A 14541-nucleotide genomic window follows, 5' to 3' on the forward strand; every position below is an offset into this window, starting at 1 on the left:
GCTGAAGTAGGAATGTGGGCCTCATTCCTCTGTTAGCGCTGGAGCTCCAGCAGCTTACAAGAGTTTTCGCTGATGTTTGAGGAATTGAAGTACACAATTAGCACGAGTAGGTAGGGCGAGAACAGGGATACCTGCGAGATGAGACACAAGCCAAATGCAGAAAGGCTGTGGACAACAAAGCAATCCATTGACTGGTAGATGAGCCAAGTCCTTCCTCTGGGCCTCTTGATAGTCTGCAGCTTGGGAGAGAGTTTAGGATCAGGTAAGAGAGAAACAAGGGGCCTCCTTGTGTCATTTGGAAAGGTCAGAATGGAGTGGTTTACCTTGGGATATAGTAAGAAGGCATGAGGACCTGCCTTGTGTTAGAAGAGAGGTGGTAAACAGTGGTAAGGTCAAGATTGCCTTTAAGTGCCTTTGGGCTCCAGATATTGTTTAACTTCCAAACCATATGGCATAAAGGCACAGGAGCCTAGGATGAGAGCAGAGTTGATTTATCTTTGAGCTCCTGGGAATCCCTTTTCCCTTATAAGCCTCCATTTCTTTCTCTATAAGAGATCATCAATGTGCTACTTACCTGACAGGTTTTGAATGAAATCACTTTAGCATTACAGAAATGAGTTAGCACTGCCCTTTCCCCTGCTAGTAAACTCTTCTGAAATCCACTTTTGACTTGATGCTTGCTGTTCGGGGAAAAGGAGGGGTGTGTGTGTGTGTGTAGGTGGGAAGATCCTGTGTATGGTTCTTTCTGAATGGCATAGACTGATGGCAATGATTGTGTCAAGAGAGGGCCCCTAGTAAAAAGTTTTGGGGTCCCTCCCAGTGAGTGCTCTTAGGGCTCCAGAGTTAAGGGAGGGAATAGGCAGGGTACCTCACTTGGTACCATTCTTCCCCTGCAACCTCCATTGGTCACCCATTTCCCACACACATACTTATGAAACCTACCCTCCTTTCCACCCAACCCCTCAAGAAAATTGCTAAGCTTGGCCCCCTGGACCATTTTTTTGGGAAACATTTTAATAGTTATTGAATGTTCTACATCTTACAGTGAGTATCATACAGTTACAAATTCTTGGCTTAAATCTGTCTGGGAGATCACTATCTGATCTTCAAAACCAAAGAAAACTGGATAACAGAAATTGAAACCAAAAAAAGCAAGTAGGATTTACATTTCATACACACAAGCTGGGGCTGCAGGGCTGTCATATTCTTTAAAACTCCAGGCTGTGTTTCTAAAATACATCAAAGTCCTTGGATCAAGCTTGGAAGACATTGGTCAAAGTTTGTTTTTTTAAATACATTTTTCTTATTTGTGAGTCCCAATAAAAATTTTAAATTAGGATACAACCTGTAGATTAAAATTAATTTAAAAAATACAAAATCATATACCCACCCCCCAAAAGGTTAAATATTATAGGAATGCATATTCCCTGGTATGAGCTACTGGATTGGATACTGATGAGGTTGGGAGATACAAAGGGTGCCATTGAGAAGCCAGGGTTGTTAGATCCATCTTGATCCCTTCTTAAATCATATACTCTGTAGCGGAATGAGGGTGAGGCGGGGCAAGATACAGGACTCCAGATGCCACAGGCACCAGAATCACTGGCTCACCATACTAGGCAGGGGAAAATGTTCTTTGGGCCCAACAGGTATATATGACTGTGGCAATCCAAGATGGACATCTTCACCTGAATACCTAGTGATGGGAGGGTGAGACCATTCCTTCCTTTTGTGAACACCAGGGGATAGGGAAGGGTTGTTGGGTGATAGTGTCCTTGCCAGGTCACTGGTTATGGTATTCAACCTCTCCAAACACAAGTTGTAGCCACTGTTGGAAATTTAGATGAGAAGAACACAAGGGCCTCACCAATGTTAGCAGAGCTCCTAGGTATGGTGCTCACTATGGTCTAGAAGACTGGTACTTCCATGTGAAAGACACTGCCACAGCAGTTATTCCATAACCTGTACCACTCTCTTAGCCCATCTGCCTTGTCCCCAGCCCAAACACTGGATTCATCTGCTATCTCTCTTCAGCCGGCCTCTTCCTGGAGTAGAAGTCAAAAGTCATCTGGACCCAATAGCCCACAGCAGAGAAAGCACTTGATGAGAGAAACTGAGGGAGGATTATAAAAACCTAGAGTGCAAGGCTGTGGACCCAAGGAGCATCAACCTACCAAAACAAAAATAATTTAGAGAGGCAGCAGGGCACAATGGAAAAAATCAGGAGATCTCTCTTCAAGTCCTAGCCTGCTACTTATTATGTGATAGTTTCAAGCAAGTCACTGATCCCTTTCTGGACCCATTTCCCTACTCTATAAAATGGGGTTAATAAGACTTGGATCGACTATTTCTTAGGGATTTTGTTAGGAAAATGCTTTAGTTGTAGCCTTAGAAATAGGAGCTAGTGATATTTCAAGAGTTTCAAGGTAGGGACTTAAGAAACGGATAAAGCAGACAAGCAGGCCGCTATTTCACCAGGCAGCTGTGCCCACAACATTTGGATGTGTGATAAGTGAGAATAAGACTGCTCTTCCCTAACCCGCCTCCCACAGTGGGTTTTTAATGAGATCCCATCTTTCTGAGAGGGATAGTGCTTGGGCCCCCCTCCCCACTCGGCACTGGGAGGGGCACTTTCCTAAGATGAGCAGGCCCAGCTTTGGCATCCCTCCTCAGAATCAAAACTTGTAGTTCCACTGACACTTCCTGTAGAAGTCTTTGTATTGCAGAAAGTCCAAAGCTTGCAAGGCTCATAAGAACATAGAATTTAGAGTAAAAAAAGACCTTCGTGATCATTCTAGTCAAACTTCATCTTACAGAGGAAGATACCAACTATTGTTTGGGAGGGAAAAGGTTCCTCCCAAGGTCGTAAAGCCTGTGACCTCTGGTTCTGGCCACACCATGATTTGTAAGGTAGAATGGAGGGGGAAATTGTTGGCTGGGAAGGTAGAGGCTTAGGCTCAAACCTTAACTTCAGCCAGACTTGCTATGGGCTAGTCTTTTCCTCTATAAAATGGGGGGAGAGGGTTGGTGCTGGGTATCACAATCTCCAAGGTCCCTTCTGGATCTTTAAGGAAAATCCTAGGAGTCTAATTGTACATGAAATATCTGGATAAGTCAACAAAGCTGTGAATACTGGGATGGCCAAACACACCAAAAGTTCTAATATGGCCCTGACTATTCTCCAGATCATCTTGTTTGGTCAACCTAAAGCCTTTGGCATTTTTAGAAATAGTCATCTCTGTACCCATATCCCACCCCAACCCTATCATAAAGAGGATCAAAGGAACCTTAGATCAGCTACTTCAATACCCTGTTTTCACAGATGAAGCAACTAAGCAAGGCTCAGGGAAGGGGAATGACTTCCCTAAGGTCACACAGCTGGTAGTGGAGTCTTGAATCCATATTGACCGAGGCTCCCCACCACTATCCTCCAACCTTTGGGGAAATGCTGGTAAAATAAGGCTAGGGATGGACTAATGAGTTTCTCTGTTATACATGGAAAAAGAAAGTTTATGAGGTTATGTCTATCTGGTCATAAAATTCAAGGAAAGCTTTGACTTACATGGGTCCCTTTCTGGGGTCACTATTTGGAATACTGGTTGGGGTCACAATTCCATGATGATATGTGGTTCAAGACTCCATGACAGTTTGGGCTTGAAAGCAAAGCTATCTGATGTACTCTATGACAGTGGCATTAGCATCAAATTAATTAAATTAGTGTCATTCTAGGTTTCCACCACGACCTCCCTTTCAGTGCTACCTAAAGGACTGAAGGTCCTTGAAGGGAAGGGCCCTTCACGTCTTAGCTAAACTTTCTATCTTTCCCATGCCTACCCCGGAGCCCTGCTTACAGTGTTTAGTAAATATCGGTTGTGTTTATGTTATACATGACCCATTCATACATTTCAAGAAGCAGGTCCAGGTATGGGAAGATCAGCCTCCTTCTCGATAACAGCTCCCATTTCTAGAATGCTTTGAGGTTTACAAAGTGCTTTCCTCACAACAACTCTGTGAGGCAAGTAGTGCAAGTAATTGTTATCCCAAGATTACAGACAGGGAAAAACAAAGGCCCAGAGAGGGCACCTGACTTGACCATGGTCACATGGTAGACTGCAAAGCCAGGTCTTCTGACTCCAAATCTAGTGTTCTTTCCACTATGCCAGGCAGCACAGGGCTAGACAGTTGGATAAGTTAACACAGGATGAAAGGATGTCCAAGATCATTTAGTGCAACCCTCCTGTGTCATAAAGAATAAAACTGAGGCATGCAGGCTAACTTGACCCAAGTTACGTAGCTGGGATTCAAAACCAAATCTCCTCATGTCAAGTACAGTCAATGCTCTTGCCACTACTCAAACGTGAACTCAGGTGAGATGAGGGGAAGAGTTCTTTTCCACTACCTGCCACCATGTCCTCTGTGCTCCCTTGCCTCTGCACTGTTAGCAAAGGACCATAGGGTGGAAGGTATCTTTGTGCCAAGCCCTTTAATATACTTAGTGTTTTCCTGTTTAGTGTCTGACCCCCAGATCAGGATTATGGCCATCAAAGACTGTTTGCTATCTGAAGAGTTTCAATGCAGTGTTTTGGAAATCATAGAGCTAGTAGGAATTCTCAAGTTGGAATAGATTTTCCCTCAACAATAGCTCCATTAAGTGGTCTTCTAGCCTTTGCTATAAGAACGGACCTCCAGAGTAGCCTATTCCCCTGATTATTAGGAAGTTTTTCCTTATGCCACACTAAAATCTCTCCCCTATAAAACTAGGTGGGGAAAAGGTGAGCTTTAAGGCCCCTCTCAACTCTGACATTGTCCTTTCTAAGGTCCCTCCCAGTTCTGACATACTATACTTTAAATGCTAACTCTCTCTCTCTGGCTTCCTTCCACTGTGGGGAACCAAACAAGGTAATCCTTTCCTTTTTGGGCATGGGGCAGAAGAAAGTTGTCATGGCCTCCCTACAGTGGAGAAAATGAGCTGTACTTTGTTGTACTGCAGTATATCAAACTGTCAGCTCCCTAAAAGGGGTCACCCTCTGCCTTGTCTCACACTCCCTGGTATCTGAGTTATCTATGTAGCTTTTCCCCACCAAAATGCAAACTTCATGAGGGCAGGGACCCTGTCTTATCTCAGGACTTCCGGCATCTAGCAAAAAGCCTCATTGGTCATGGGTACTTAGTTTTAAATGTAGGTGCTCCCAGAGGGTGCAACCAGCTTCTGCCACATCTCCTTATACACACCTGCTCTGGCTCCTACTGCTACCCATGCCCAATGTGGGGCAGGGAAAGGAGTCCTGTACCAGGAATCAGGAGACTTGGATTTTAGTTCCAGCTCAGATACCAACTCTCTGAACTTGGACAAGTGACTCCCCTCTTTGAACCTCAATTTCTTCTGACTTACACCTGGGTTAAACATTCTGTATTCTAGCATTCTATTGCCTTAGATCCCATTCTGGCTCAGACATTCTGTTCTGTTCTAAACTGCCTTCTGACTGTCACACTCTAGACCCAAAGTCCCTTCCAGCTCTGACATGTGACAACTCTTTTTAAACTCTTTTAAAGTCCTCCACAGCTAACTTGAAATGCCCCTGTTGTCCTTTCTCTGTGCTCTAATCAAAAGGCCTGCTTCTTGAAGGGTTGGATTATTTCAGGGATGCTTAACCTGGGGTTCATTAACTTGTGTTTGTTTTTGTTTTTTTGTTTTTGTTTTTGCGGGGCAATGGGGGTTAAGTGACTTGCCCAGGGTCACACAGCTAGTAAGTGTCAAGTGTCTGAGGCCAGATTTGAACTCTGGTACTCCTGAATCCAGGGCCGGTGCTCTATCCACTGCGCCACCTAGCCGCCCCCCTTGTGTTTGTTTTTGAAATACATTTTATGCATTTAAAAACATGACTTTGAACAGGGGTCCATGCGTAGGCTGCCCAAGAGGTCCACAATACAAATAAGGTTGAGATTCTAGAAGATCTGTCTCTAAGGCCTCCTCCAGCTTTAAATCTTGAATTCTATTCAAGTGCATCATCCTATACATTTGCCTGACTGGGTGTGTATGTTTGTTAGAGTGAGTGAGTGAGAGAGAGAGAGAGAGAGAGAGAGAGAGAGAGAGAGAGAGAGAGAGAGTGTGTGTGTGTGTGTGTGTGTGTGTGTGTGTACACAGATGTGCGTCTCAGGGGTAGTGGTAACATACTGCAAGGCAATTTAGTTTCTGGCCTGGGTTTCCAGTGCTAGTTCTGTCAAGTTACTAGCTATGTGACCTTGGGCAAACTGATTTCCCTCATGGTCTGTTTCCATCTGTAAAATGGGGACCATACTACTACTTGTACTACCTATCTTGTGGAACTGTAAGGATCAGATGAGATAACATAGAAAGCACCATGGAAACACCAATACGCTATAGAAACATGACTCCTTATTGTTATCCCAAACTTAGAATACAGCCAAGCAAGGGGGTCCCTCAAAGACACCATCTTTACCAGGGCTAGTATCTTGCCAGTGGGAAAGGAGTGCTCCCATCCCAACACCCCCCACTTCTAATTGTTCTTGCCAATATTCACATCAAATTGCTCAACCAGACACACTTGCTCCATCTCTTGTGCTTTCTCCCTCTCCCTTTTCCTTCTCTTTCTCTTTTCTCTCCTCTCATTCTTTCCCTTCCTCTCTCCCATCTTTCCTCTCATGCATGCACTCTCTCCCCCTCCCTCCTCTCTCTCTCTCTCTCTCTCTCTCTCTCCAAGTAGTCAAGATCTCAATGCAGAGGGGCTAACAACTGGGTCAATCAGAAACCAGTCCTTTTTGGCCAACCCTGAGCTACCTTTCCTGTGGCCTTGAACTCCCCCAGTGACTTTTCTGTCCTCAATCAGGCCCAGGGTTTCAAAATCCAAGGGCATGGCTACTTCTGGCTAGGGGACAGAATAATACTTACCAGGCTCCTTTGGTATTGGTGATGAGAAATATTCCAATCATGAGAGATAAACAAATCTGGGCATCCCCTCTTAAGCATTCTCCATCATAAACACCCCAACAGACACACCCTACAGGCCTCAAAAACAACACAACTTTCAGAACTACAAGAGCAACTAACTTCCTTTCTTTTATCATCTACGCTGATGGAAACATGAAACTTCTGAAACCCCTTCACCTTCTCACTTCCCCATTTTTTGTCCACATAGACTTTGGGGAAACTGAGGCAGCGTGGAACTCTGGAGACTGCAGTATCAGAATGTATGGCTCTGTGGGACTTTGGACAAGTCATTTCCCTTCTTTGGGCCTCTTCTTCCTCTGTGAAATGGGAGTAATCACGCCTTTCCTGCTTCTAGAGTTTTAGGGAGGGTCAAATGAAATAATGGATGAGAAAGTACTTGGAAAATTGCATATGATGCTATAAACATGGGAGGCATCTTTTTTTTTGTTCTTGATTTTGTGGTACTTTTATAACATGTGTGTGACATCCACTGGTATCCAAAAAATATTAAAAGAACTGGAGGAAGTCCTTCATTGTCTTGGGCAGAATCACTATGGAAAATGTACAGAAAGACACAGCCAAGAACTGTAGGGGATAAGACCTGGAAGGGGTTATCAATACTGATGAGATCATAGATCCATCCAAGAATTATTTAAGGTAAAGTCAGAGATCCATAAATCAGACCTATGAAACAAAAAACCAGGTGGGTGTCTTTGTAAAACTAAGTAGGTTAACACTGTGGTACAGGTATTCTTTAAAAAACAAATTGAGGTATAGCCCAAAACACCACTGTGTGTGTGTGTGTGTGTGTGTGTGTGTGTGTGTGTGTGTGTGTGTGTGTGTGTGTGAGAGAGAGAGAGAGAGAGATTTCTGAAGGTTCTTTTTTCCCTTCTGTTTTTAAAACCACTTTTGATACATGACCTTCCCCCCGCCCCCATATAGCAAGAGTGAGGACACAAGAAATATGAAAGGGGGCAAAGGGAGTTTCCAGTGTGGCAGGTGGATCTTCTCTGGAGACATCAGAGAAGGACAAAGCCAAGAATCCCACTAGATGGAAAAGTGTAGAAGGGTTATAGCCTACATGCCACGTAAATCACTGCATCACTGAAGGACTGAACAGTAACTAATAATCATGACTGGTGCTTTTCTGTCAGGTATTGGGGTGACCTTTGTGATGAGGCTCCAAGTAGACGGGGACCCAAGTACCCTTCCAGCTTTCAATCTATTTTGGTTGGTTTAATTTTCTAAGCAAAGTCATTGTTTAAAGTATGGAATAAAATGTGCACTCCTATTTTGTTCATCTTTCCATTCCCTTGGTTCCCTTCTACAACACTGATCACCAAAGCCCCCACAAACAGTAGGTGCTTAATGTCTGTTGAATCACCACTGAATATTTACTGAAACCCCAGTTTTAAGCAGTATGAGGATCTTGTTACAATTCCATTTCATCCAATGGCCCTGGGAAGAAACCAAGAGTTCCCCCTCCCACCCCAAACAATAAAGGACAGTGGATGGACTGACCTTTTCTCAAGCTTTGGACAGCAGCTAAGTGGTCCCAACCTGTGAGATTTTTCAGAAGTCTGTCTCAGGATGGGCCTGGGGACCTCAGGTGGTCATCTCCCTTCTCAGCTCGTCCCCTCCTCTGAGTACAACCCACATTGTGTCTCCTTACCCCAGCCTGAAGGGACGCTGGAGTCTATGCTGAGGTACCGCAATTCTCTGGCCCGCCTGGGAGCTCTGCTCCATTCCTTTCCTTGGCCTTCACGAGTGTGAGCTGCCATGTACCTTCAGTGTTATTTACAAAGGGTGCTTCCTCCTCTGCTGTGTCCTCCTCCCTCTGCTTGTAGGTCTTTATTGCTTTATGCCCACCTGCCGCCCAGCCCTCACACCATCTGCCCCTTCTCCAGGTGGCTTCACTTGCTGTGTGACCTGGGGCAAGTCAAATCCCCTCTCTGGGTCTGGGTTCCCTCATCTGTAAAAGGAAGGGGTTGGACAAAAGGGCCCCTTCCAGCTCCATGAGTTTATGAAATGTTTATTGCTATTGCTCCATGATCCCAATTTCACCCTATTTTCCTTACTGCCCCCACAGTTCTCTCCCTAGAAGCACCTCAAATGTTACTCAATAACTTCTTCAATGAACAAAATAGTGTTAGCAGCATCTGGGACCTGGTGCTAGGCAGCAAGGACTTGCAGTGCTCTGGTCCTAGTCTGCTTGGCGGTGCCTGCCCCGACAGGCCAGAGTGCGTCCTGACAAGAGGTGGTGGCGGTACTGTGGTCTCCATCACAGGATGCTACCACACCTATCTCGAGAACAGATCCCATGCCCCACCAATTCTTGCTCCTCCTCCTGCAGGGAGGTCAACTCAGGGTGATGGACTTCCTGCGCTCTCTTTGGGTGCTTGGCCTGGCAACTTCATCTACCACCTAGGAAAGAGCTGGCCTTGGAAGACAGACATTCTGATGCATGACTTGAGATCCCTGTGTTTCTTTTCTATTCACCTGTCCCATCTGGGGCTGTTGTAGGCATCAGCTGCCCTCAGAGGAACTGCTTGGTTATGACACAGTGCAATCAGAAGGCCCGACACCCAGATAGTTCAGTACTTGGGAGGTCTGGTGTCCTCGAGAACCAAGAAGGTCTAATACTTAGAAGGTCCAGAACTGAGACCTCTTACAACAAAGTTGCAAATCCTGTGCCAGTTCCTCCCTTCTTTCCATCCCTTGGCCTCCAAGACCATTTCTTTCCCCTCCCCCCACCCTCCCCCTCCCCCTCTTTTAAAAAAGCAGCCCGACCTCTGATGAGGAGCAAATCCAAAGCCTTCCTATGTTCTAAAACTAATGTGTCCCATTGCTAACATTCCCATGAGTTTTGGATTCCTATTGATGGGCTGGCTTTGGATGATGGATTATGATCGGTCATGACGGCTCTCTGGAAGACGCGAGTTTCATTTGTATCATGGTATGGAAGAGTCAATAACTGATCTCACCCCCTCCCCTCCTCAAAAGAACAAGAGAAGGAAGTCAAACCAGAATGAAGACCACCTGCCATACCACGCGTCATTCCCTCCAACAAACAAACAAACAAACCCAGTCACTGGCTGAACTGGCTGAACAACTCAAAACAAAACACCAGTGGGGGCATGCCACCCGAAACTGAATGCTTGGGCCTAGAAATGAGAAGACTAAAGAGACTGTGACCACTGGCCAGGGTCAGAGTGAGGGTTGTCATTTGGGGGATGTGGCGGGGAGTGGGCTGGCAGGAAGGGGCCAGGGAGGAGGGAGAAGATCAGAAAACGCAGCTTTTTCCCCAAAAAAAAGAAAAACCCCAAACACTAAAGGATGCATAAAGTGACCCTGGCACTTTTCAGTGGTTGTTGTTCTTGCAGACGGGCATGGCGCTGGTCTGGAATCATGCCAGCACCGGGTGTAAGACTTGAGTTGTTGCATACCATGTCTGACTCCCAATCTGTGGAGACAAGAGAGAAGCAAAGGGGAATTTTAAGGAAAAGGGTCATTCATACAAGAGGGGTTATTGAAGCATGTTTGGAGCCAAAAAAAGTCTCCTTGTTACTGGGCACAGTAATGTTGGAAAGTATTATTACCTGGAAGCAAAGAATTTAGAACTGGGGTATGGGGTGGGGTGGTGTGGATGGGAACTCAGAGATCAGTCAGAGAATTCCAGAATGTCAATATAAGAAGGGAATTCAGGTCATCTAATCAGACCATTCCTACCTAATCCAAACCCCCTCCTTTTACAGAAGAGGAAACTCTTCTGTAAAGTAAGTAATCAGCTTGTCCAAACTCACATAAGTAGTCAGTGGCAGAGGCAGGATTTGAACCCAGGCCCTTTGACTCCAAATGTGGTCCTCTAGCCAAACACCCTCAAAGGTCAGAAGACCTTTGGATACCTAAAACAAAGTTTTGCTAATGCCACATACCATTTGATGACAGTGTGCAGTCTATTTTCTGTGAACGTTGGGGGCAGCTAGTTGGTGCAGTGGATAGAGCACCGGCCCAGGATTCAGGATTACCTGAGTTCAAATCCGGCCTCAGACATGTGTGACCCTGGGCAAGTCACTTAACCCCAATTGCCTCACCAAAAAAAAAAAAAAAAAAAAAAGCTGCTATTTTCTGTGAACATGATTCTCTAAGCGAGAGGCAGGTGCCATGGCATTGAGGACATTTCCCTGGCCTGTGTGAGCTTGACCATCCCCTTTCTGGATCTTCATTTCATCCTCTATTCAATGGGGCCACACCCTTCCACCTGGCTGCCAGGCCCCTGGCCTGCCACTGCTTTCTGGACTGCAGACTAGGCCCAGGGGCCTTTGGCACCTCTGTCCATGGCCTGCGCTGCCAGGCTGGTGGTGCACCCATTGCATGGCCTTCTGCAACCTGTGGGTCTTCATCAGCTCCAGACTCCTCATGGGCCCCCTTCTTATACCTGTTTCACCACTGACCATTTGCCCTTTTACTCCCTCCCCTGCCTCTAGCTCCAGAACCAGAACTAAATCATTACTACTTCTGCTCCTGGAGACAGTACTAATCCACTCTCTGACTGCTCCTCTCAGCACCCCTGCGACTCCCCAGACCACAACATGCCTCCCTGACCGTTACTACCCTAGGGATTCTGTCTTCCCCTCGTAAGTCCCTGGAGAGCAGTGACTGTCTTATTTGCTTATCTGTATCCTTAGAGCTTGGCCCCATACTTGGCACAGAGTAAGCACTCAATACATGCTTTTTCATCCCCATCTCAACAGCGATGAACAAAGTATTTTCCAAACTGAAAAGCACCACAGAAACTGGAGCTGTGATCATACTTTCTGATTCACACCATTAACTACCTTTACATTAGTAACCTGATATGTTAGCATGGCATCGGTGCTGCACTGACCCTGTTGTGTGTCCTCCACTGCTTGCCTGGCCCTTCTCACCCTGTGTGGAACTTTCAGGGAAATACCAGACTTCCCAGTCCTCCAACCTCCAGTGGACCTTTTAGGGGTAAGTTTGGGAAAGTAATTCAGCTGAAGCTTAGCAGAGGTCCCAGGGAGGCAGATATCAGTACAACATAAAGAACTCCCTCTAATTGAGGGCACTCTCCATCCCTCAAGGGATCCAAGCAGAGGCCAGACTACTATTTATCAGGGAGGACACTGTCAAGGGGATGATCACTCAGGTAAAGCTGGACCAGATGACCACAGAGGTCCCACAGATTTGTGATGCTTTAGGGACAAAACACAGAATAGGCTGCTTTCCCCTTCTCTCTTAATTCCCATTCATCCCTGGAAAAGGCAGGAAGAGCTGTGGTCTGGGGTTCCAGTCCCAGCTCTACCATTAAAAGGATGGGTGGCCTTTGGCACATCAGCTCCCTTCTCTGGACCTCCATTTTCTTCTCAGTAAAATAAAGGGCTTGGACAAGACCGGCCCTAATTCTTTTCAAGCCCTGACATTCTATTTTATAGGATTTCTAGCATATAGTAGGCACTTAACAAATATCTGTTGTATGACCTAAGTCCTTGATAGTGTTAGCATTCTTTGTTCTAACTAACACTGAGATTCTGTGATGCTATAAGAGGGCTCTGGAGGAAGTTACTTGAAGTTTAGGACAAAATCCGTATTGTTGCTACTACCACTCATACCTCTACCTCCCAACCCCCTAAGAGGAAAAAACACCCTTACAAGGGTCAAGCAAGGAGCACCAGGGTTACAGGATGGGATAAAGGCTATAGAGTCCCCGTAAATGTCACATGACTCTTACTGAGGGGATTTCCACTCACGTGAATTGGCTGCTGAAGTTTACCAGTGTGGAGGTACATAGCTGTACGTGGGGGTCCCTTGGGCCCGGTATGTTGGCACGGAGACAGGGTGGGCTCCGATTGCAGTGTGTTGTGGTGTAGTTAACAGGGTACCTGGTAGAACAAAGAAAGGAAAACAAATCTCGTCATAGTGTCCCACCATTGATCCTTATTAGTTGGGTGGCCACAGGCAAATCACTTCACCTTTCTAAATCTCGGTTTACTCATCTGTCAAATGGAGATAATAATACTAGTGCTACACAGTCCCCAGGAAAGTGCTTTGTACTACAAATGTCTACAATAAGATGTTGTGCTCGACGCTGAGATCACAAAGGCAACAATGAAGCCATCCTTGCCTTCAGAGAGTTTACACTCTACCTGAATGATAGATACAAAATGTGAACATTAAAGAATGCTTGAAAGATGAGAAAATCGGGGGGCATTCCTAATATGGAAGATAGCCTGTGAGAAAGCCAAGAGGTAGGAGATGGAAGGCCATCTTTTGGGAATAGGTAGTAGCCTAGTTTGCCTGGAATCCACAGTGAGTGAAGGGAGTTGGGGCAATATGAAATAAGGCTGTAAAGAAAGATTGTAGCCAGATTGTGGAGAGTCCTGGATGCCAGGCTGAGGGGGTCTGTATTTTATCCTAGAGGTGACAGAAAGCCACAAGGGTTTCTGGGCAGGAGAATGATAAGATCAGGTCTCTGCCTTTAGGAGATGATTTTTGGCAGCTGTGTGGAGGACTGATTGGAAAAGAGAGAAACTGGAGGCAGGGACACCAATTAAGAGTCTATTATTATTTTCCTTTTTTGTCATTTTAGACAATCTGATAGGTGTCAGGTGGTACCTCAGAGTTGTTTTAATTTGGATCTCTCTAATCATTAGAGATTTAGAGCATTTTTTCATATGGGAATAGATAGCTTTGGTTTCTTCATCAAAAACTGCCTGTTCATATCCTTTGACCATTTCTCAATTGGGGAATGACTTGGATTCTTATAAATTTGATTTAGTTCCCTATATATTTTAGAGATGAGGCCTTTATCAGAAGTACTGGCCACAAAAATTGTTTCCCAGCTTTCTGCCTCCATTCTAATTTTGGATGCATTGCTTCTGTTTGTACAAAATTTTTTTAATTAAATGTAATCAAAATCATCCATTTTGCATTTTATAATATACTCTATCTCTTGTTTGGTCATAAACTGTTTTCCTTTCCAAAGGTCTGATAGGTAGACTATTCCTTTCTCTCCTAATTTACCTATGGTATCACCTCTTATGTCTAAATCGTGTATCCATTTTGACCTTATTTTAGTATAAGGTGTAAGATGTTGGTCTATGCCTAGTTTCTGCCATACTATCTTCCAGTTTTCCCAGCAGTTTTTGTCAAATACTGAGTTCCTATCCCAGAAGCTGGAGTCTTTGGGTTTATCAAACACTACATTACTAGTGTCATTTACTACTGCATTTCCTGAGCCTAGCCTATTCCATTGATCTACCACTCTATTTTTTAGCCAGTACCAGATAGTTTTGATGACTGCCGCTTTATAGTAAAGCTCCAGGTTTGGTACCGCTAACCCACCTTCCTGTGAATTTTTTTTCATTATTTCCCTGGATATTCTTGATTTTTTGTTTTTCCAGATGAATTTTGTTATTATTTTTTCTAGCTCTATAAAATAATTTTTAGGTAGTCTGATTGGTATGGCACTGAATAAGTAAATTAATTTAGGCAGTATTGTCATTTTTACTATATTAGCTCTGCCTATCCATGAGCAATTGATATCTTTCCAATTATTTAGATATGATTTG

General features: G+C 44.9%; 1 protein-coding gene across 2 annotated transcripts in view; it reads right to left on the bottom strand.

The window, feature by feature from the left end:
* Positions 1-993: 993 nt before the first annotated feature.
* The window catches only part of FAM168A (family with sequence similarity 168 member A), a 213685-nt gene continuing 200137 nt past the window's right edge, over positions 994-14541 (bottom strand). For both annotated transcript variants that reach the window (XM_043998224.1, XM_043998223.1), the window contains 2 exons: positions 12721-12852; positions 994-10412 (listed from right to left, as the gene is read on the bottom strand). In XM_043998224.1, coding sequence (XP_043854159.1) covers positions 12740-12852 — 113 coding nt within the window. In that variant the 3' untranslated portion in view covers positions 994-10412; positions 12721-12739. The remainder of the gene's footprint in view (positions 10413-12720; positions 12853-14541) is intronic.

This window comes from Dromiciops gliroides, chromosome 3 (assembly GCF_019393635.1).
Source record: "Dromiciops gliroides isolate mDroGli1 chromosome 3, mDroGli1.pri, whole genome shotgun sequence".
NCBI lineage: Eukaryota > Metazoa > Chordata > Mammalia > Microbiotheria > Microbiotheriidae > Dromiciops > Dromiciops gliroides.